This window comes from Miscanthus floridulus, chromosome 8 (genome assembly GCF_019320115.1).
Source record: "Miscanthus floridulus cultivar M001 chromosome 8, ASM1932011v1, whole genome shotgun sequence".
NCBI classification, from domain to species: domain Eukaryota; kingdom Viridiplantae; phylum Streptophyta; class Magnoliopsida; order Poales; family Poaceae; genus Miscanthus; species Miscanthus floridulus.
The window spans coordinates 3,693,258-3,715,564 of NC_089587.1; the positions used below are offsets into that span (position 1 = coordinate 3,693,258).

Below are 22,307 nucleotides of genomic sequence, written 5' to 3' on the forward strand. Positions count from 1 at the left end.
ATTCAATAATATATGTAATGATATTAATTATGTATTATAAATATTAATATTATTTTACACATAAGTGATCAAAGTTGAAAATGCTGACTTCTCGGAAAACGAGAACAACTTCTATTTTGGGACGGACGGAGCATGAGTAATTTGTGCAAAGTGAGGGGGCGATAGACAGGAGCCCTCAAAAATAGCAAGTGGGTTAGAGATGGTTTTTAAGACGTTTTTGCTTAGGATAGAGAGTGGGGTTGGAGTCTCTAGACGATGCTCAAGTACATTTAGATGTATATATATAATAACCATCTCAGCAACATTACATCTGAGACACAATTAGCTGCAAGAAAAAGAAAACCCCTCTCACACTGAGCTGCAGCTCAGCAACTGTAGTACAACAGTAAGGTTTGATTAAGCTCACATCCTTACTTGTCTGATTGTTTTAAAGACGTGCTCCGGTCCAGCGTGTACGTCTTAAACTTATACGTGCCCCGGCGTACCGGCAGCGTCGGCCTGGATGACGTTGCGTTTGCCGCGCTCTGAGCAGCTGTTCTCGGCGAACTTGAGGCTGGCGCTATGGAGTCCCTTGCTCTTCTCCTCTTCGTTCCACTCCGAGGAGTAGTAGCTCTCCTCGTCGGCGGTGGCGCTGGCCGGGAAGAACATGGACCCCCACTGCGGGAAGTGCACGAACACCACGGGCAGCGTGCACGCCATGATCATGATGCCCATGTACTCCAGCCCCCTGGCGGTGGAGTAGGTGGAGGAGGTGAAGAAGAGCAGCTGCGTGAGCCCCGCGCCGAAGTTGCCGCCGGCGCCGGTCATGCCGGAGATGATGCCGAGGGAGCGCCGCGAGACGAAGGGGATGACGCCGAAGATGGCGCCACAGGCCGCCTGCGCGCAGAAGGAGAAGAGCACCATGGCGACGACGGAGACGGGGAGGGTGCTGGCGCGTCCGAGCCAGAGGCAGAAGGCGCCGCCGGCGGTCTGGAGGATCCAGATGTTCCAGAGGCGCGCGCGCATGCCCCAGTAGCGCGCGCCCATGTCGGAGAGGATGCCGCCCATGGGGCGCGCGACGATGTTGGCCATGCCGAAGCATGCGGCGATGGTGCCGGCGACGCGGAGGTCGAGGTCGAAGCGGTCGTACATGTACTCGGCGATGACGTTGTCGGTGGTGAGCTCGACGCCCATGCAGTAGCCGTAGAGGAGGACGAAGATCCAGGTCCGGTAGTTGGTGACCGCGTACCACAGGACCTTGGAGAACTTGTCCTTGTTGACGTTGCCCTTCTTCTGCAGCGTCCGGAGGTTGCCGTCGGGGAGGTCCTGCCCGAGCGTGAGCACCAGCACGCCCATGACGACATGCATGAGCCCCGGCACGAAGTAGGCGAGCCGCCACGCCGTGAAGGGCGTGGCGCCGCACTTGCGGATGACGTCGTACACCAGCGGCATGATGAGCTGCGTGGCGCCGCCGCCCATGTTGCCCCACCCGGCGGCCATCCCGTTGACGGTGCCGATGATCTTGCTGCTGAACATGGTGCTCATCCAGTACTGGCAGGAGACGAAGGTGGCGAGGGAGAAGCCGATGAGGAACCGGACGACGATGTAGCCCGCGGCGTCGTCGATGAGCGACATGCAGAACACGGTGGGCGCCGACAGCATGATGAGGAAGGCGCAGCCGTAGCGCGGGCCCAGCAGGTCGCAGACGGCGCCCATGGAGAGACGGGAGAAGATGGAGCCCGACACTGACGCCACCCCGGCGTTGCCGATGTCGGCCTTGGTGAGGTTGAGGTTGTCGCGGATGATGGGGACGAGGGGCGCCGCGGCGAAGGTGGAGACGAAGCAGGTGAAGAAGGAGATCCAGGAGAGGTGGAAGGTGCGCATGTGCGGGTTCGCGAACGAGAAGAGACGGATGCCCTTCGCCTTGTGCTCCGAGTCCACCGGCAGGTCGAACTTGCTCGCCACAGCGTCGTCGTGCTCCTCTGGCGCCGCCGTAGAGAAAGCGAACGCCGGCTCCCGACCGGTCATCCCGTGCAGCGAGCTCCCAGGCGCGCCAACGGCCTCCATGCCCGACGCCATTGCTAGTGCTTTTGCTCCTGCAGTAGAGCTAGAGCAGTTTGGTTGTTGCTTACTGGAGCTAGGTAGCTGCTTGTGCTTGAGGTTGAGGATGAGCATCGTTGGGGTACGTATTTATAGTGAGCTGGGGTGGGGCGCATGGTTGACATTTTGGGCATCTCGATCACTCTCGAGCCTGGCCTGGGAAAAGGAAAAACGAAAAAGAAAGAAAGATTAAGCTGCTGTGCCGGTCATGGACATGAAGGGTCATATCAAGCTTCAAGCTCAGCTGAGCTGAATTAACAAGGCAATTATTGGATCTGACGGAGTCATCAGTGCAGCGTTAATCTAAGATTGGAGCTAATAGATAGCTAGCTGGATTGCTGGAAGAGGAAACACGTTGAAAGCTGGAACTGGAACAGGCAAATCAAAGAGATGTGGGAAGTCGTTATCTGGCAATCTGTCATAGATAATTAGCAGAGAGAATGCCTGGAGATTAGTAGTATATTGTTAGTAAAGAAATGGATTCCTCGTCGCCGCATCACCGGAAGAGGAATATGACCTTGGTGGGGCTTGGCCTTATCCCGTGGGATCGCCCAAGGATCAGAATCTTCTTATTGGTAGCTAGACTTTTTTGGTGATGCGGCGTCCAGAATCCAGCAGCAGCAGACAAAGCGAAATAAAGTAAAAATGCCGATACATACTGCTGGTCAACTCAAGACGACGATCGGCAATGGCTAGCTAGCTGCTATGCCCAACAAGTTTCATTATTCATACATACTGTATCTGCATAATGCAATTATATGTGTCTATATCAGTTGTCAGTTTCCTTAATTAGTTACCGTGTGTATGTGTTAAAATTATCTTTTTACAGTAACAAGCTAAGGTGAAATCGGAGCTCCTCCAGCTAGCTGCAATCACCAGTGCATTAGTGCTTTCTCTCGACGCCACATTTCTTTCACCGGCGGCTCCAAAAGAGCAAGCGCCACTGAAATAAAACTATGGGTCCAGATCCTGAACCGTCGGTGTAAATTCATTTTTACTGGCTGTTTTTTTAAGTTTACCGTCAGTAAAAATACATAATTTCTACCGGCGGTACCGTTAAGAAAACAACAAGTAAAAATGTATTTATAGTGACAGTTTTCATAACCTAGCGTCACTGCAAATAGATGCCAGATATTAAAAATTAAGTACTAAAATTTGATTTTTTTTCAAACGACCTCAGATGGAGAAATTATCAAAATAAAAGTTGTAGATCTCGAAAAGTTATAGAACTTTGTTGTTTACAACATTTCCATTTGAAATTATTTGATGTTTCAAAATATTGTTTGAAATTCAAATTTTAAATGGTTGAAGAACTCTTATCTCTGTTTTTAATTTTCGGCTAAAACTTGTAACTAGTCTTTCTCCCTCATACTATCTTCAAATTACTTAATTTTTTTCCTAAAATTTTGTAAAATCATGCTCTATCAATTATTGTGTTCCTACATCTAATATTTTGGTCATCTTTTCATGTGAACATTTCAAAATTTTAGTTTCAAAAAAGAGAACTTCAAACAACATTTTGAAATATCAAATGATTTCAGCTGAAGAAGTCATGAACAAAATAAAAGTTGTATAACTCATAAAGATCTACAACTTTTATTTTGTTCATTTCTTCATCCGACAAAGTGGTAGTAAACATTGTTCACAAATGACATATCTCTTATATAGTTTCATAAACTATGTGAGAGATTTATGAATTTGTGAACAATATAGACTACCACTTTGTCGGATGAAGAAATGACCAAAATAAAAGTTATAGACCATGATGAGTTCTACAACTTTGTTGTTGATGACTTTTGCAGCCGAAATCATTTGCTGTTTCAAAATCTTGTTTGAAGTTCTCATTTTTTGAAATTCAAAATTCAAATTGTTCAAACCAAGTCACGTGAAAAGATGACCAAAATGAAAGTTATAGATCTTGATGATTTGTAGAACTTTATAGTTGACAACATTTTCATTTGAAATCATTTTATCATGGAAAACTACGTTTGAATTTCTCAAATTTGAAATTTGAATTTTTCAAACGACCTCGGATGGAGAAACAACTAAAATAAAAGTTGTAGATCTCGAAAATTTATGCAACTTTGTAGTTGACAACTTTTTTATGTTAATTCGTTTAGGGTCTCAAACAATCAATTTAAACTCGGTTGAGGATAATACGAGGAAAAAGAAAATCCATTAAAGATATAAGTGAGTGTGAGGTGCAGTTGTCAGAGGAGTATCGCGTGAGGGGGAGGTCGCGGTTCGAGCAGGTGGGGGCCTCCCTGGATTAAAAAAATTGCTATTTTTTAGCCCTATTTGCAATTTTTGAAAATCATTTGTAGTGGCGTTTTTCTTAAGAAAACAACTCGTGTAAATCATTTGTAGTGGCGGTTTTCTTAAGAAAACAGTCAGTGTAAATTATTTGTAGTAGCAGCTGTGAAGTTTGCGATTTTCACTGGCCTTTACCACTAGCAGTACTGACAGACGCCTATAGAAATAGCTTTGGAGCTGTCTGTAGTGAGCTCTGCTGTACTGCAAAATCATGCAGTCATCCATGCTAATGAATAGATTTAATAACCATCCAATAAATTCAACACAACACTTTGATATGCTTGTGATATCTGATCTCAAGCGTTGCTTAGATAAAATTGTTGGCGTGTTATCCTCTGTCAGAGTTAATGAGAGGATGACGCGTAGTGTACGCGTTTACTTAGCTAGCTTATTACCAGGAGTCGTGAAGTAGACAGCCGGCAACAATTAGAGGGGTTAAGTAGACTTTTTTCCCAAAAGATCGAGAATTATAGGAGGATAAAGAAGTTGGCGTCAACTTTGCTGTCACTGGAGTTAAGTGTATGATTTTGATTGAGCTCCCAGCTTCTAGGAATACAGCAGCTGATGCTGATGCCTAATAACGATGACAAAAGCCAAAAGGATAAGAGAAATTGCGGCTGCCTCCATCCAAAAGCCAGAAGACACCCTTTCACCGTTGCCCGATGATGGGGCCATGAGGTTCTTCAGCGTGTCTGTTGCATGGACAGTTGGACACCAAGAACAACTTTGCATCCATGCACACCGTCTAAAATGAGCTAATACAGGATTGTCAACTATATACAGGAAGCAACCTGAGACAGTGTCGATCCATATAAGCTGCCCAGAATGAATTGCTGTCATTCTGAGTCATCATGTACCTAGGTACTCTTCTACGAGAATCACGTCATAGTAGTAGGGACTGACAGTGTAATTATAGATGTATCATATGTAACAACACAAACAACTGATAATTATGAAACATGCATTACATCTTTAATTAATTGGTTGAATCGTCAAATGGCCTTGAAAGCAACAGCTTGTTAATTTGTAGACGATCGAACCAAGAATTAATCAAGGAAAGGATCATCATTGAGAAGTAGCACTATATAATTATGTAAGTACATAGTGCATGCACTTCGACAGTATTGATCATCATATATAGTTAGCTTATCTTATAAAACGGCGTTTGACAACCCTGATAAGTTCAAAGGGTCACAACACTCGGAAGTCGGCAGCTACAGATCGAGCAAGCCAAGACATAGTTTGGAATTTCGCGATGGTTTTCGATCCTGCCGGTGATCTCCATCCGGTAAATATCCACATCGGTAATTTCGTTTTTAACCGGCCGGATGAGATTCGTACGGATTTTCAATCTTTACTCAAAATTCAACGTAAAGTTTTAAAACTTTCAGTGGTTTTCCTTCCTGTGTGTGGGGTCGTCCCCGGCCCTCCTCCGGTGTTTGTGTCGCTATCATCCGTAGACCGAACGCTGGAGCTTCATAGTGCTGATGGTCGTCGTCGCCAGCATGGAGCACGATTACCATCACGTCTGGCTGTAAAAAACTGCAAGAACCAGCAGAGCTGCAAATAAAGAATTTTTTTTAACATATTTTTTAAATTATTTTTAAAATTGATACTGTTTATTTTTTTCAAAACTAACACTTTTATACGCGCCTGTTTGTACGGCGCGGCTAATTCACGCTGCCGCACCATGCATAGAGGCACGACAGGGGCAGTCAACGGCTACGGCAACCGCTGACGTGGCAAGTCTGACGCGTCACCCATCACGGTGCGGGGCTGGCGCGCCACGCATCACGTCGCGGCAGCCCCCTATACCCGGCCTCGCTTCTCTTTCTCTCTCTGTCTCACTCGGCCCATTTGAACCGGCTAGAGAGAGGAGCCGCGCCCTGCGCCCGCCGCCGCGCCACCACCACTCCCACCGGCCGCGCCGCCACCACACCGTGCCCGCACGACTCCCGCCCGCCGCGCCGCCACCACGCCGCGCCCGCCCCCCATCCGGCGCGCCCGCGGCCGCCACGCCCAGCGTGCCCGCGCCCGACGCGCCCCACCCGGCAGTCGGCAGCTACAGATCGAGCAAGCCATGACATAGTTTGGAATTTCGCGATGGTTTTCGATCCTACCGGTGATCTCCGTCCGGTAAATATCCACATCGGTAATTTCGTTTTTAACCGGCCGGATGAGATTCGTACGGATTTTCAATCTTTACTCAAAATTCAACGTAAAGTTTTAAAACTTTCGGTGGTTTTCCTTCCTGTGTCACTGCTACACAAACTTTAGTGGAGGCGGACGTTTCGGTTTCCCGCGGCGGGCAAAGCCGTCCGCCGCGGCCTAGAGGCCACGATTGGCGGGCAAAGCCGTCCGCCGCGGCCTAGAGGCCACGGTAAATCGTGGCCTTCCCGCGGCGGGCCGCTTTGCCCGCTGCGGTTAATCGATTTCCCGCGGCGGGCACGTTAGGATGTCCGCCGCGGTTAAACGTTTCAAAAAAAAAACAAAAAAAAACCCAGGAACCCGCCGGCGAGCCCATTCTCGAGCCCACCGACGAGCCCATTCACAACCCAATACTGGCGCCACCGCACCTCGCTGGATCCGTCGCCGGGGTCTCCACCTTGCCGGATCTGCCGCCGGGGAGGTCATCCTCGCAGGATCTGCGCCATTGCCGCGGGTTGGGGCCGTCTCGCCGTGGATCCGTGTCGTCGTCGTGTGGATCCACGTCGTGGGAGCAGGGAGTAGACGCGGCCACCCTGGATCCGCCGCCGTGTGGATCCACCGCCGTGTGGATCACCCGTCCCTGCGCGCCACACAGCTCCTCGCCTACGAGAGAGAGATGAGGGAGGTACTGAGAGGAGAGAGAGGGTGGGAGAGAGAGGGAGAGAGAGATACCGGGCACGGCGGCGCTCTCCTCGCCAGATCCGGCGTCGACTCCCTGCGCCGCCAGATCAGCCGAGAGGTGCCAAAGGTGCCGCGCGCGATAACACCCTTGATGACGAGCTTGGCGGGGTCGATCTCCCAGTCCTCATGGCACCGCCGCAGCGGCGTCAGCTCCTCCGGGCCCAACCTCGCGGACTCGCCGCGGCGGTTCCCCATCCCGGAGGCTGGGCCGACTCCTCGCTCCGCCGGGCGTCCGAGGTGGCTCTCGAGCTGCTCGTCCAGGCTCTTAAGGTCGATCTGGTCCGCGCGCACGAACCCAGCGTCGCCGCCCGCGCTGGTGGGCTGCCTCATGATTGCAGTAGTTGGAGCCGGGAGCACCCGGAAGGTGAGCTACGGTGGCAGCGGATGCTGTGGGGTTGAGCGGCGTGGAAGGCCTCACGTGGTTTGGCTGGCGCAGTGTCTGAAACCCTAAGTGCTCATTTTATACCAGTGCCTGCTACGGGCCTCGCCCTGGGCCTATTGGGCCTCGGCCTTAACCGAGGCGGGCTTTATAGGATGTCCGCCACGGTAAATCGATTTACGGTGACGGGCAAAAGTGCCCACCTTAGTAAATAAAAAATGCCCGCCGCGGTAAATCGTGGGATTTACCGCAACGGGCAAAAATAGGAGCCTGCCGCGGAGAGCATTATCACAACGCTGCGCAAATTTGTTTTTGTAGTAGTGTGTGTGGGGTCGTCGTCCCCGGCCCTCCTCCGGTGTTTGTGTCGCTATCATCCGTAGACCGAACGCTGGAGCTTCATAGTGCTGATGGTCGTCGTCGTCAGCATGGAGCACGAATACCATCACGTCTGGCTGTAAAAAACTGCAAGAGCCAGCAGAGTTGCAAATAAACGACTTCTGCATTCGTTTAATTGACCCCACCCCCTTACACATGATGTCGTCGTCGCTCCCGATCGATTTTTCACAATCAATGCAAACACAAAAATGCAAGTTGGAGAATATATGTCGATTTGTTGTCGTCCCTCCGGCCGATTGTTCACACGCAGTAGTGAACACAAAATGCGTATGCAATTATTTATTGTGCATCCATCCTCTGATGTCGTCTCGATCGGTCGTCATCGACGCATCGTCGTCGTTGACATGCATGCATATGTATGTATTTGATTTGAAGAGCTGATCGAGTTTGCAATTTGTTGCAAATTGTGTCGTCGAGTTTATGCAAAGCGTGTGCACTCGTCAGCTATGACTTTGGTTATTAATAGCTAGTACTATATCATTTCGTTTCTGGCCGTTGCATCGCTGCAAAAGATAGATGGATGCATGCATGAGCTACATATTGGTTATATTAATGTCAACACAGAATTTTCGTTCTGTGTGAGGACACACGCAGCAAGTTAGAAGGGTCTGCTCGATGGAGCTGTAGATCCGTCTAGCTTCAGCGTAGGGATAATCGATCCTGCGCACTCCTCTCGAGACGTGCCAGTCAATTTGACTCTGTAATTGACAATGAGAGAAAGTTCCTCAGTAATTAAGGACGGAACTTACCGGTGTTGCCAGACAGTCCCGAATGTGCGGCTCTGAGAGCCGATATGAGAGGATATCGACTAAACAGCTGATTCCAGCATATTCATGAGAATAAATCGGTTAAAGCTAATTAGGTTGTATAAGAAGAATCGATTCTCATTCAATATAAATGTCATTATTTGAGCAGATATTAATCAATGACAAGAAGATGTCAACAATGATTGGGTTGTGCTAAGCCAATGATTACAAGCAACCGAACTCCTTTTATATAAAGAAACAATTCAACATCATTTAACCGTTTAATAAAGATAAATCTAATGAACATGTTAGATCTCGTCTATCACTATGACCAGTGGGGCATGAGGCAGCAGAATCATGTAGACCGTAGAAATAACAATAGACTCGACGACCCTAACACATTACTAATATTAGTAGGGCATAAAACAGAATCATGCAGGTCGTAATACAATAATAAGATCATGGGGCTAATATATCTTTCAACCTATCTTTATTTCAACGGTCTCGTGATGCGAACTGTTCGTGAAAGCACTCGATATCGGCTAAAACAACCGATTCAGACATAGTGCATAGTTAAAATTATGTCTTATTAGGAATAGATCTATCAAATAACGATCCCCACTCCACGGTGCTAGCAGTGAGGTGTGAGGCAGAATCACACAGGCCGTGATAACGGGTCATAGAACGATTCTTGCTAGCCAATAAATCTACTCAAGACGTAGCATGCTTTAACCGCACACTACGCATGATCAAGATTAAAGTAAAACAGCCGATAAAACGTAACTCATCGTTTAAGGTATATATTAGATCAGTTTCAGATTAACAAACGATGGGCTAAACAAGATATAAGGCCGATCTAGATCAATCCCAATCGGGCAGAGTGATATTGCTGTAATTAGATAAATAATGAAAGCAATAAGCAATATCGGTAACTTAATGAATCCACCAAAGACTGTCACTCTAAGGTAGAGCCGATAACTTGACCTTGATCTAGTTCGTGCAATGGAGGTCGACCGGATCGATGCAACCATACTTGAACTAGGCAAGAATCGATAACTAATTTATACCAGGGTCACAGTGGAGGTCAACCGAATCGATGCAGCCGTACGAACAGAGGTATAAGCTATGACGGTACTTACAACAAGCAGTGGAGGTCGACCGGATCGATGCAGCCGTACTTGCTGAAGAACTCGCCGAGATCTACTCTACTCCTACTCCTAAGAGGTGATCGGAGCCAAAAAATTAAATAACTTGTATATTGGATTGATTGTTGTTTTTACAATAGTCGGAGTCTGATATTTATACCCGGAGTCTAAACATGAATTCTACTCGAGCATGATTCGTTACAATCTTTGGAATAAACGAAAACATTCCTAATTTAAGATAACTTGGACTCAAATCTTTCCCTTCTTACGGAGTCCAATATATAGTTTACTGACACCAACCGTAGTTCATCATCGCTATCCGCTGACGTCATCCCGAGAGATCCGATTCCAAAGTCGTATCTGAATCGGCTGACATCGATCCTCGTTCGATCGATTCCTTGACTGGCACAATCTTGGAAGCCTGCGATTTCCCGCGTTCTTTTCTCAAATTTTAGTGTAAACAATTAATAACTGGAATCTGGAATGGATCAAGGAAAAAAGTCGGCCCCGTGTACAAGAATTCAATTTGGTAGATTGCCTGCCTTCGCCGCCCCCAACCCCAAGCCCCCCCCCCCCCCCCCCCCCCCCCCCCCCCCCCCACACCCCCACACACACACACACACACCTTCCCCACCTATAAAACTACCGTATTCTACCACTGAATCAGTTTTGATGCTATTTTTAACGGTGAGATATACATTATTTTTTGGTGATATACTGTGTTTACAAATCTAATATTATTTTTCTAAAAAAAACTCCTCGAAGTATGAGCTGTGCATCTTTTTTTGGGTCGAAAAAAAATTGAGTACTTCAAATGCAAGATGAGATGTACATTCTTTTTGAGACAGAAAAGAGCACCCCCAATTCCTATCCATCAGTGCTCCAAATGTCGTGTACCAGCACTGTAGCCCCGTCAGCACTGGATGTTTGGAAAGCATCATGATGTCAATACGGCAACTGATGCACACCATTCCTTTTCTTCAGTCACCAGACCACTAATCGGCCAAGTGCCGGCACTACGGAATGATGTAAAACTTGACGCCATGGCCGTTAACAGGAGATTGGAATCCCAGAGCACGATGGTCGGTGTAAACAAGCACAGGATCCACTCAAATGCACACACCCAGACTGCAAGAACGGTAAACATGTGGGAACAAATAAACTAATTATTATCAAAGCCGGCTGCGCCAATGCCTTCATTGCTACGTGGATGCATTTTCTAGTTGTTTGCACCACCTACCAACATAAGAGTTCCCCTTCACACATTTATGAAGCTAATAACATACAAGAACAATAACCCTACCCCTCCCTCATTTTTTCATGTCCACAACAACAAAAGCCCCAGCATGTATGCAAGAACGAACTCAGTTGTGCCAAAATGACACGAATATAAGCCCCCACCAGTGCAGCGCGCATTTCATAGGCCAGGCAAATCAAGGTTGCCAGAGAATGTACACCGCAATGCAAAGAATCCTCACATTAGGCTCGGCCGCCTCTTGCCGGTGTCAGTCCTCAGTCTCTTGGCAGGCTTTGCCCACTGGATGTCTCCAATGCCGGGTGCAGACAAACTTCCTCCTTGATCCGAATGCGCGCCCCATCCAGCAGAATGCATCGACTGCTGAGATGGGTGTGGATCCCTTTGGAACGGCGTTCTCGCACCTCTGGGTGAGGGGACTGGGCCTGGCCGCCCAGGGTTGGCTGGCGAGAGAGGTCCAGCTCGGCCTGAACTAGAGGGGGACCCAATGCTGCTCCTTGCCCGATCTTGCCTTTTCTTCTTAACAATGAACATATCGCTCGGGTGCAACAAACCAGCACCATCCTGGAGCTGTTCCCTGCTGCCGGATCCAGAATGTCTGGGGTCTCTCTCTGATCTGGAACTGTGGGGCCGGCTGGGGACCTCGCTGGATTGATTATGCCTGCTATGTCCCGAGCCATGCTGCTCTGCTTCACTGGCACTGGCTCTGCGCTTATGGGCTGATGCGGTGTGCTTTGACGATGGGGCAGCAGCACCACTTGCAGCTCCTCCAGGATTCGAAAATGACGTCGCATTCTTAGCTTCGCTGAAGTCTGAATCTGGGAAGGCAATCTTCATTATGTTGAAAAATAAGTTATGGAGGGTCTCAGCCTCTATCCGGACCTGCATCATTTAGTCAGATAGAATAGATTAATATTCTAAGGCTAACACACGAGCCTCGAGTTCCATAACAGGTAGAAGCATAATGGTAATACAAAATAGATGTAACAAAGATACAATGTTTGATGTAGGGCTACCTCATGCCTATAGCTGAAGTGCTGAACCACACTTTTCAACATCTGTTGCATGTCCGCTATGAATTCAGTTACAGCACCATACTCGAATCCATCAACTCGCTGTTCAATTTTTTGTAGGTCCAGGGTGCTACTAGCCGGACCTCTGAATGAGCAATTTTCATTCCTCCGCCACCAAGAAGATATATTAGGTATGATTTGATGACCTTCTTTGTCAATCCTCCTCCAAAGCTTGCTTATCACATTTTTGCACTGCAGGTATTCAAGTCAAGAGAGCCTTAGTTCAGCCATACGACAAGCCAAAGGAACAAAAGAATACCAGAGAAGACAACATTGATATAAAAAAAAATATGGCATGCCAAAGGAATATAACAAGCCACAACATAATGTGAAAAACTTAGCTTGCAATAAATACAATCAAGATATTGACAATACATGGCATAAGTAGTGACTGAAACTAATTTTTTGCGATAATTGTGCTTTCAGATGATAAAGGGTTTCAATTCTACAAAGAATTGCTCCAGATTTCCCGTTCAAATCCTTTTGTTTTTGAAGCGAAGTAAATATTACAAGTCGCACTAAATAAATTAGGGCACAAAGAGCATAAGTTTGTGTGCCTACCTTTCTTTGCATACTGTCAGACATCTTTGTGCCACGGAACTCAGGGGTGGCGGAATCAATGGCCTTACTGTTCCAATTTTCCTTGGAGCGTTCAGCAGATCCCTCACCAGACCCAGACAAGTAAGTCAATTTCCCCGACCTAGAAGCTGGTGAAACCTTCCTAGATGGCATGTTGCGCTTCTGTTTCACTATAGGATGAACTGCATCTTGCTGCCTGGCAGCTGGACATGTAAAAGCACGGGCATCTAGGTTAGACTTAAATTGTGAATCATAATGACCATCTCCATGAAATGCAAGATGAGTACCATGCTGAGGGAAGACCCCTTCTCCAGATCTATCTTCCTGCTTTTCTGCGTTAGGTTTTGGACGAAGACGAATACTTCGCTTGCGTTTTATTTTTGGTTGCAGTACCTGTTCATCCTCACCGTCATCACGTTCATGATTCCAGCTCCCTGACTGCTGGAGGTCCATATGTGAGTCCCCAGACATTGCAATCTCACCTTCCTCTAGGTCATCTGGCTGCAAATCACCAGATAATGCTTGATGATATAGTCAACTGACACAGAAATTCAAGTGAAAAAACAAAACAGATAAATAACAACAATGTGTCAACACATACAGTTCTCTTTGACAAAGAGCCAGAGCGGGCATCTAATGCAGATAGAGACCGCAATTTTTTAGAAGATGAGGAAGGTACAGGTGGTGGTAATCTCCTGCTTCCAGAAGAAGAGCCTGTTGAACCTGCTTCTTCCATCCTATTAGCTTTTCTGCTTCTTAGTCCTTCAGTAAATTCATATACATCATCATTCACAGGCTCTTCTTCCTCTGATTCATCCTTGTTATCAGGTATCGAATCATCATTGTCCTCTTCATCTTCGAATTCCCCTACTTCCCCTTCTTCAGGTAGGGATGCAGTATTCCTCTCCTCAGAATCTTCATCAGATTCTTCAAGATCTTCATCATCGATCTCCCTGTAGATGGAGTACTTGCCAGTACCCTTTGGCCGCCCCCTTCTTTTCTCAGGTGTATCATTAGTGTCTAAAGCAATTCCCCCAGATGACATATTTCTTGATGGCTTTTTGGACAGACTCGCCACCACAGCATCTACTTCAGTGGAGTTAACACGAAGCCACTTTGGAACCTGATGATGCTTCGTCATATCACCTGTCCAATCAAAGTCTTCATCCATCTGATCAAAAAGCTCAACTTCACTTTCAGTCCTAGCAATCATACGGTTTACTTCCTGTAATGAAGGAACATCATGAAGAGAATCTTGATATCTCTCTTCATCGTGCAGGAGGGTCTCCAGAGTCATCCGCCTTTCCTCATGGGTTGTTCTTTGATCAAAACGACCAGCATTAATGACCTCATCTGCCATATCAATTTTGTATTGTTGGATATTGTTGCGGATGAGACTTTCAATTGATCCCATGTATCTGTCTTTTCCAGCAAGATCATCCTCCAAATCTCCACTCCCTCCATTTCTCAATTCATCCTCTTTCTGATAACTTGATATGTTATCAACAACAGCTTCCATGTAAATAACCTTTACCTCCCTAGTCTGCCCTATACGATGGGCCCTAGCAACTGCTTGCTCCTCATTTTGTGGATTTGGATCAGGATCATATATTACAACAGTGTCTGCACTCTGAAGATTCAGACCCCTACCAGCAGCACGAATACTAAGCAAGAATATAAAACAATCAGAACCAGGCCTGTTGAAGTCAACAATTGCCGACTCTCGATCTTCCAAGCTTGTTGTTCCATCAATTCGCCTATAAACAAGTCGTCTCCACTGCAAATAGTCCTCCATGATGTCAAGAAGCTTTGTCATGGTGCTAAAAAGGAGTACGCGATGACCTGACTTGTGAAGCTTAATTAAAATTCTATCAAGATTCCACAACTTCCCACAAGATCTGATCATAAAATCTTTCCCATGATTTAAGAATGGATATGTCAGCAGAGGATGATTACAAACTTTCCTTAGCTCCATGCACTTGTTGTTGAGATTCTTGTAAGTCTTGACCTGGTACATGGGATTCCGTTGTGCACGCCTTTTCTCATCTTCAGGATCAACTCTAATGGTACCAGTAGACTTGATCCAATCATATATAGCTCCTTGAACAGCAGACATTCTGCATCTCAAAACAATGGAATCCTACAACAACATGGCGGATTAATAATGTTATGAAGTTACCAAACAAATTAACCAATGAGACAAGGGAGAAAAGGATAGCACCTTCCGTGGAAGTGATCCTTCAACATCTTCCACACGCCTACGTAGCATGAAAGGTTCCAAAATCTGATGCAGCCTGTGAATTATTATTACTTTCTTCTCTGTCTCAAGCCAATCATCTTCTTCTTCGCTATGTGTAGTACCATCCCTCTGAAAAGGCTTAGAGAACCAATCTGAAAATGCCTTGCTACTGTCAAATACTTCTGGAAGCAACAAATTCAAGAGGGACCAAAGCTCCTTGAGATCATTCTGTAATCAATTTCCAAAAGCATCAAATAACTACACTATACGACAAAAAGGGTGCAATACTGACATGATAAATTGGCTATACTGTCAAAAAAGAAAAGAGAGAGACAAGGGATCCTGGCACCACAGAAAAAGAAAAGGCTGCTTCAAGACAGTAAAGCAATACTGGCAACAGTAGCAATATACACTTATTTAGTTTACCTGTAGAGGAGTACCGGTGAGAAGGAGGCGCCGCTGGCAGCGATAGCGATCAAGATCACGTGCCAGGACGGAGTCTCTGTCCTTCATCCGCTGTGCCTCGTCGATTATAATGTACTTCCAATCAACCCTTGAAAGCTTGGAACGATCAAACATAACAAATTCATATGTTGTTACAAGAACATTAAATTTCATGGCCATAACCTCCTGCAAGACAAGTCAATAAAAAGATATAAGAAAAATGCCTACAAGAGCTAAATGAAGAACATCAACAGGTATGCTACCAGATAGCTTAGCCATGCAAAATAACAAAAATGTGGTAAGCATTAATTTCAGTCAAGAGATAAACAGCCAAACAGGGATCTATGATAAGAGCAGCCATTCAACTAAGAAAACACTACCCTATGCTGCACAAAACATGTACCTGTACAGGAAATTATGTAGACTGATCTAGAAAATCAAAATAGCACTGTGTACAGCGCAATTTAATTTATTCCAAACAGTTTTAGAGCGTGTTTGCTGATGCATTTTTTATTTTTTTATTTAGGACATACAGTTGGCATGAAAACAAATCCAACAAAAGACAGGCATTGCATGCAAAATAAAGTTACCGGTACTAGTTATAAGCAGGTGGTTCCTTCAAAATCAGAGAGTGCATGGTTATAAGCCTTCCCCTTATAGAATATTTTCAGATTAGGATGGCTGGTCTTGAGTAATCAGGAATGTTTGTGTTTATTCACAACAAATGTATCAGGAAACTTTTATTGCTAAAATAAGAAATCATAAGGCCTAACATATGAAAAAATACCCAAAGAAAAAGCAGCTTACTTGAGAGAACAACTTCTGCCTTTGGTCCTTTGCACCAACATAAAAGATGCAAGATGCAGATGGTAACCAATTTAGCAGTTCGCTCTGAAAGAGTCAGCAAAAAATATGAGTTTCGGTAACAAATATCTTACCAAAAAAAAGGAAAACTTAAAAAAAAACTCAATGCATGAAGGACACAGAAGATGCACCTTCCAATTGACCAAGACAGCATTTGGCACTATTATGAGATGAGGGCCATAATTCCCTTTAAATTCCATCAGGTACGCAATCAATGCCATGACCTATTATAACAAATAGAATAGACATACAAATAAGTTCCTAGCCATTCGATCGAATGAAAAGAAGAAGCATTTATGATAAGATAAATATCGTGAATAACAGAAGTGCAGCAAGCAAACAAGAATAAGCAAGGGATGACCTGTACAGTCTTGCCAAGACCCATCTCATCAGCCAAAATGCCATTCAACTTATTATTGTACAAAGAAAGCATCCACTGTAGGCCCACCTGCATAACCAACAAAATGAATTGTAAGATCTCCTATGACAGGACAAAACTACATTGAAAATGAATACATATATTACTTCAGTTAAAAGCAGATATCCTACCAGTTGGTAGTCCCTTAAAGTTCCTGCTCGCAACAGTGACGGCTGCTTCGTAACTCTCTCACTTACAGCGTGGGCTAAACTATAGTACCTGAAAGTATGCAAGATTTTACCTTATTAAGGGTGAGGAGCATTATTCGAAACCTCTGTTGATCTGACAAACCCTACCTCAACTGTCAAATGAAAAAAAAAATGACTCCAAAAATGCAACTAAAATTTACTCCAGGTGCATATCTGAACTCTAAAGTAAACAAAATAGCGACAGAAAAAAATTCCAATACAACTACATTTCCAATTTAGTCACTTTCTTACTTGTTAACAGATGTATTATTCCTTGGCGCATTCATCTCAGAGAATGTGTTCCTTATCATAACCTCCTGACCAGCACATTGTGCAGCAGCCTTCACTTCTTCCTCAGACAGGCCCTGTTAAACAACCAGCATGTTCATATACAGGACTAGAAAGAAGAAACCTGGTTACATGCAGCAACAATGAACTCGTAATGTAAAACAATGAATATTTGAGCTACAATCTACAGAAACCTTCGGTGTCCAATGCTATGAACCCCAAAAGGAAGAGGGCTGGGGACATGCCAGTTTCACTCGTCTCAAGCAAAGAGTGTCAAAATACCTGTGCCCGTGCAGCTGCTGCAGCAGCATTTGCTGCCTCTTCTACTTGTTGCTGACTCTTGGCAGCAGTTATTTTTCCTCCTAGTTTATAAAGGTACTCTTCAGTCTGGGTCAAGAAAGAAGATAGGACATTGTATCTTTGAGCTGCATCCCCAGGAACACTAGTCTGCTGTTCCAACAATATTTGACGGTATCTTTCCACATCATTGTTTTTCAATGCCTCCATTCTTTTGTTCCGATCATCATCTTTCTTTTTTGAGAATTCTCTCAACATCCTTTCATGGTACTTGGCCACCCCTCGATTACGAGTTATTCGAGCATCACGAATGGCCCAATGTGCCTCCAAAAGCTTCTTGCGCCACTGGAAAATGGATTTCAGCTGCTTCTCTCTTGAAGCTCTCTGCATCTGCTGAACTTGCCTTACAAGCTCAACACGTTGGCGTTCGCATTGTCTGACAAATTTTCTGTATATCCTATCTGGCATTGCCATAATTTCTTGTTGTTCATGCTCAACTTCATCCCTTAGACGAGCCTGATGCTCTAGGAGTTTGAGTTTCTTTTCTTCAATCTGTAGCCTCAAGACAAGATCAGGTCGGATTCTTTTCCTCTCTAGATTAATTGCAAGCAAACCGCTTATCTTTTTTAAGTTATCCTCACGTTTCTTACCAAGAACTATCATCCCCTCCTGAGCTAATAAATCTTTCACATCATAACCTAGTGACAGATTGCTGTTGTAATTTGCAGGTCCCATCGAATCGTGTCTCCTAGTGAAGGACGGGAAATCGAATAATGGGCCATGGTATTTTCTGGGAACATCTCTTGGAGCTGGGGCACTGCTTGTGGAGCCAGTCCTTTTTGCCTGCTCAGCATCCGCTGAACCACTTTCTGCTGGTACAGATTTACCCCTCTCAGCATTGTAATCACTTCTCCCAGGTGTTCTCTGGATACTCCGTTCCAGATCCTGCTCAGATTTAATCACAGTAGTGTTACTATGCTCTGGTACAGAAACTGGTCCAATTTTAAGAGGCTCTTTTGGTGAAGCTTTGATCACTTGCATGGGACCAGGACCACTGGCAGGACTAGATTTGTCTTCTGAAGCAGAAACCTCCACCTTTGGTAAACAGGGTCCCTTCAACAATGCAGGTTTTTCAGGAGCTTTGTCACCACTCTCCATCTGCCTTCCATGTTCATCAGCATTGCTTACACCAGGCTTTTCACGATTATTTGTTGCCTGGGGTCCTGAAACTTGCTGCGGTCCTCCTTGTGAATCAGGAGGGCGACCAGATACAATTAATTCAAGAACTTCAGGCGGGAGTCGATCACCACGCTGATACCAAGATATGCAACCAAAGGAGGAAAAAGGACACATCAACATTAGATTGATCAGCTTGAACCTAAAATTACGGATTTAGTACCTTGAAAGAAAACAAAAAGACTTAAGGTTTGTCTTTCTTATACCTTTAAACGCCGGAAAGCTAATATCTGAGCCTTGAGTACATGAAGTTGATTTTTGGTGAAACCCGTTTGCCCTGTTTGTGGCCGAGCACTTGGAGTTGAGACCTGTGATCCTCCTGCTTCACCAGGGGTAGATGTGGGTGCAGCAACCTGGTTAAGCTGTTGCATCTGTCTGACATGCTGCATCTGCATTGTGTCTGAATTTGCAAGCACATTTTTTGGATTGGATTGCTCAGGAACCTTACTCACATGTCCAGAACTTTGGGGGATATGCATCGTTTGCGCACCATTGCCCCCTGTCATAGGTGACCTCACAGCCCTTTCATTTGAACCATCCCTGTTGTGCACAGATAACTGCTGTTGCAACTGCAAGTTGCTCGAATTCACCACCTTAGCCTCTTCCCCACCAGAAACTGAGCTCGGAGGAAGGGGTTGCCGGGGCTTCAGTAGGGCACCCTGGCTTGGAGCATTACCATGCCCTGGGGTATCACTGTTCACCTGAGAGGGCATTGCTTGCTGCTGCGCAGCCATGTTTGCCTCGTTCTGCTTCTGCATGGCTGCCATCCTGTTGTTCTGCCAGATCGGCAGGAATTGAGAAATTGCACTCATGTTTGCAGGATTGGACAGGTCAAAGTTGTGCTCTTTTGCCCAGGCTTGAAACTGCGCTGGTGTTATCGGGCCGCCACCGGCGCTGCCCATGCCCACCTGGCCTTGCATTGGCTGCATGGGCCTGATCATACCCATTGGTGGCAACTGCTGTCCAGGGACTCCTTGAGGCGGCATAGGAGGCCTCATATCACCACTTCTTTGCTCACTACTGCTTGATTGCCCCTGCTCTTTCTGCTCACACTGCCGCTTATACATCTGGGCCTGGGCCTGGTGAAGGGCCATAAGCTCCTGCATCTTGGTGGGGTTGTTAAGCATGTCCTGATCTCTTGAGGATGAACCCGCCATATTCATTTTGGCCTGCTGCTGGAGGAGCATCCCCTGGGCTGCCTTCTGCTGCTGCTGCTGCTGCTGCTGCTGCATTGCAAGCTTCAGGAACTGTTGCTGCATTGCAACCTGGTTGTGTACCTGACCTCCAACCATGCCCTGCGGTCCACCTGACATTGGCAGGTTCCTCTGACCCTGGAACGGTGACACTGGACCGGTTGACTGAGGGAAGCTCACGCCCGCTGGTCCCATCATGGCATGCGGCGCACCAGATTGGAAGGCTTGCTGCTGTTCATGGTGATGCATCATTCCCTGCAGCACAAGGTGATCCGTTCATCAGAAGTCTAGAAACTCACCATCACCAGAACCAGAAACAACAAAACCCATACTAGAGGGGCATATCGACTGCAAGCCGAGAAAACGAAAACGATTGAAGGGGTCGGATTCCTAAAAGCAAAGCACAAATCCGCATCGGCCATACTAAAGAACAGAGCTTATCCAAATCCAAATCACTCTTGAGAAAAACCAAAACCAAATTGAGAGAGAGTCAGGGTCAGACAACAACTCCGAATTGAAACCGGGGCAAGACGAAATCTCGCGCGCCACACACAACACATGTGCAATACTAAATTAATGAAATTCCGACCAGGCGAAGAGCAGCAGGGGAGCAAGACAAGACAACCAAAGGCACTGACACTCCTCCCTCCCTCCCTCCACTGAGGGGAGAAGACTACCGTTAGCGGAAGTCCACGTAAACACGCCGCCTTTTTCGCGAATCCCAAGGCGCGCACGGTAATCCCACCAATCGCGTTGGCCCCAAGTGCAAACCACACACACACACACCACCACCACCAAAATAAATTCGAATCCAGAACCCAAAGCCGGGGTGTGGGGCAGACAAGGCAAGGCCTACCTGGCCTCTAAACCCTAGCTGCTGCGCCTGCTGCTGGGCGGACGCCGGGGTCGGCTGCTGCTGCTGCTGCTGGTCCGGGTGTGGCGACGACGCCGGCGAGCCCCGGGAGCTGCCGGAGGGCCCCCCGCTGGGCTGCATAGTGGCAGGCCCGGGGGTCCCCTGGGGGGAGAAGCGGGTCCGGGAGCTCCTAGATCTGGCCGATTCGGGGCTCCCTCATGCGTCCGCGGCAGATCTAGGTCGGCCGGGCCCGCGCGAAGCCGGATCGCCGCCGGAGATGGCCCTGCGGAGGGCGCCGGGCGTGGGTGGTCAAGCCCTAATCCGTGTTTGGGAATGGGTTTTTTGGGAAGAAGACACGGGGAAGGAGAGCGAGGCGAGGGTGATGGTGGGATCGTAAATCAGTAGGAGGTGATGGGTTTTTATGTTAAAAAGGAGACACGGAGAATGGAGACACTAGAGAGTGATTTGCATGGAACACCTCGTTGTTTCGTGAACTACGCATTGGTTCAGTGGCTGTGATCTTCTGTGGACATTGTTGGAATGGCTCAGAATTGGAATTTGAGTTGTGTAGGAGTATGTAGTACTAATACATTTGGAATTGGAATGTGCTGTCAAATGACTAATGAGTATGTATGATATGATTTTTTTCTGTTGAATTTCTTACTTGGGCAGCATGGTATTGACCTGGACAGTGTGCTGTGTACTTGTACTCCCTCACTTAAGCCTGGGCACGAAAAACCGACAACCGAACCAAACTAACCGGAACCGAAACCAAAATATTCAGTCCCAGGTTCAGTTCCAGGTTCCCACGAACCAAAATTATTACGGTTAATTCGGTTCCAGCACTCGGTTAACCGAATTGACCTGAAATAACTGAACTAAGCTGTTGGACCTCTTGTTTTTTTTACCGCAGGCTTGAATATTTGAGAGAACAATAACATATATGTGTTGTACTGATGTTTTATGTTGTATTGCTGTTTAAATTGTCCCTTTTGACTGCATGAAAATCAGGCAAAATGCTGCCGAAATTTGCAATTGAATGTGTTGTTTCCTGGTTTCTGAAAAATTTGGTTCCATCGGTTAGAACCGAAACCGAACCGAATTAACCGAAACCGAAATTCCTCGGTTCCGCATTTTCAAAGTAACCGATCGGTCTATTTTTCTCAGGTAACCGAATTAGCTTAAGAACCGAAGAACCGAACCGATCGGTTTCGATTAACCGAACGCCAGACTGACCCTCACTGGTCGAGAAGTTGTACCAAATTTGCATTTGTTACTGCAAATTCATTGTCTATTTATTTGTTACTTGGATTGAGCCTACGATAAAATAGCAAGGCACAGCTCTCAACATTGTGGTGGTGAATTATACACGGTGGGAGTAGAAAAAGAGAGAGACAGAGACATGAGTTTGCATTAAACCTCTTGGTCCTCTA

The 22,307-nt window shown here is 46.3% G+C and overlaps 2 protein-coding genes across 3 annotated transcripts; both read right to left on the reverse strand.

The window, feature by feature from the left end:
* Window positions 1-357: 357 nt before the first annotated feature.
* On the reverse strand, window positions 358-2,046 carry LOC136470906 (high-affinity nitrate transporter 2.1-like). Its single transcript, XM_066468636.1, has one exon. It carries the CDS (start codon window positions 2,044-2,046, stop codon window positions 466-468), a length of 1,581 nt encoding a protein of 526 aa, XP_066324733.1. The 3' UTR covers window positions 358-465.
* Window positions 2,047-11,095: 9,049 nt separating this feature from the next.
* On the reverse strand, window positions 11,096-21,462 carry LOC136475531 (ATP-dependent helicase BRM-like). 2 transcript variants are annotated; one of them, XM_066473018.1, is made up of 15 exons: window positions 20,878-21,460; window positions 19,035-20,276; window positions 17,578-18,903; window positions 17,260-17,372; window positions 16,951-17,038; window positions 16,763-16,849; window positions 16,533-16,625; window positions 16,345-16,428; window positions 15,520-15,723; window positions 15,076-15,321; window positions 13,456-14,994; window positions 13,142-13,355; window positions 12,837-13,057; window positions 12,219-12,467; window positions 11,096-12,084 (listed from the first exon to the last, which is right to left on the reverse strand). In XM_066473018.1, exons 1-15 carry the CDS (start codon window positions 21,013-21,015, stop codon window positions 11,422-11,424), a joined length of 6,507 nt encoding a protein of 2,168 aa, XP_066329115.1. In that variant the 5' UTR covers window positions 21,016-21,460; the 3' UTR covers window positions 11,096-11,421. The 2 variants fall into 2 exon arrangements, with proteins under 2 accessions (XP_066329115.1, XP_066329114.1); XM_066473017.1 differs by having other exon boundaries at window positions 12,837-13,355; window positions 20,878-21,462.
* Window positions 21,463-22,307: the final 845 nt, after the last annotated feature.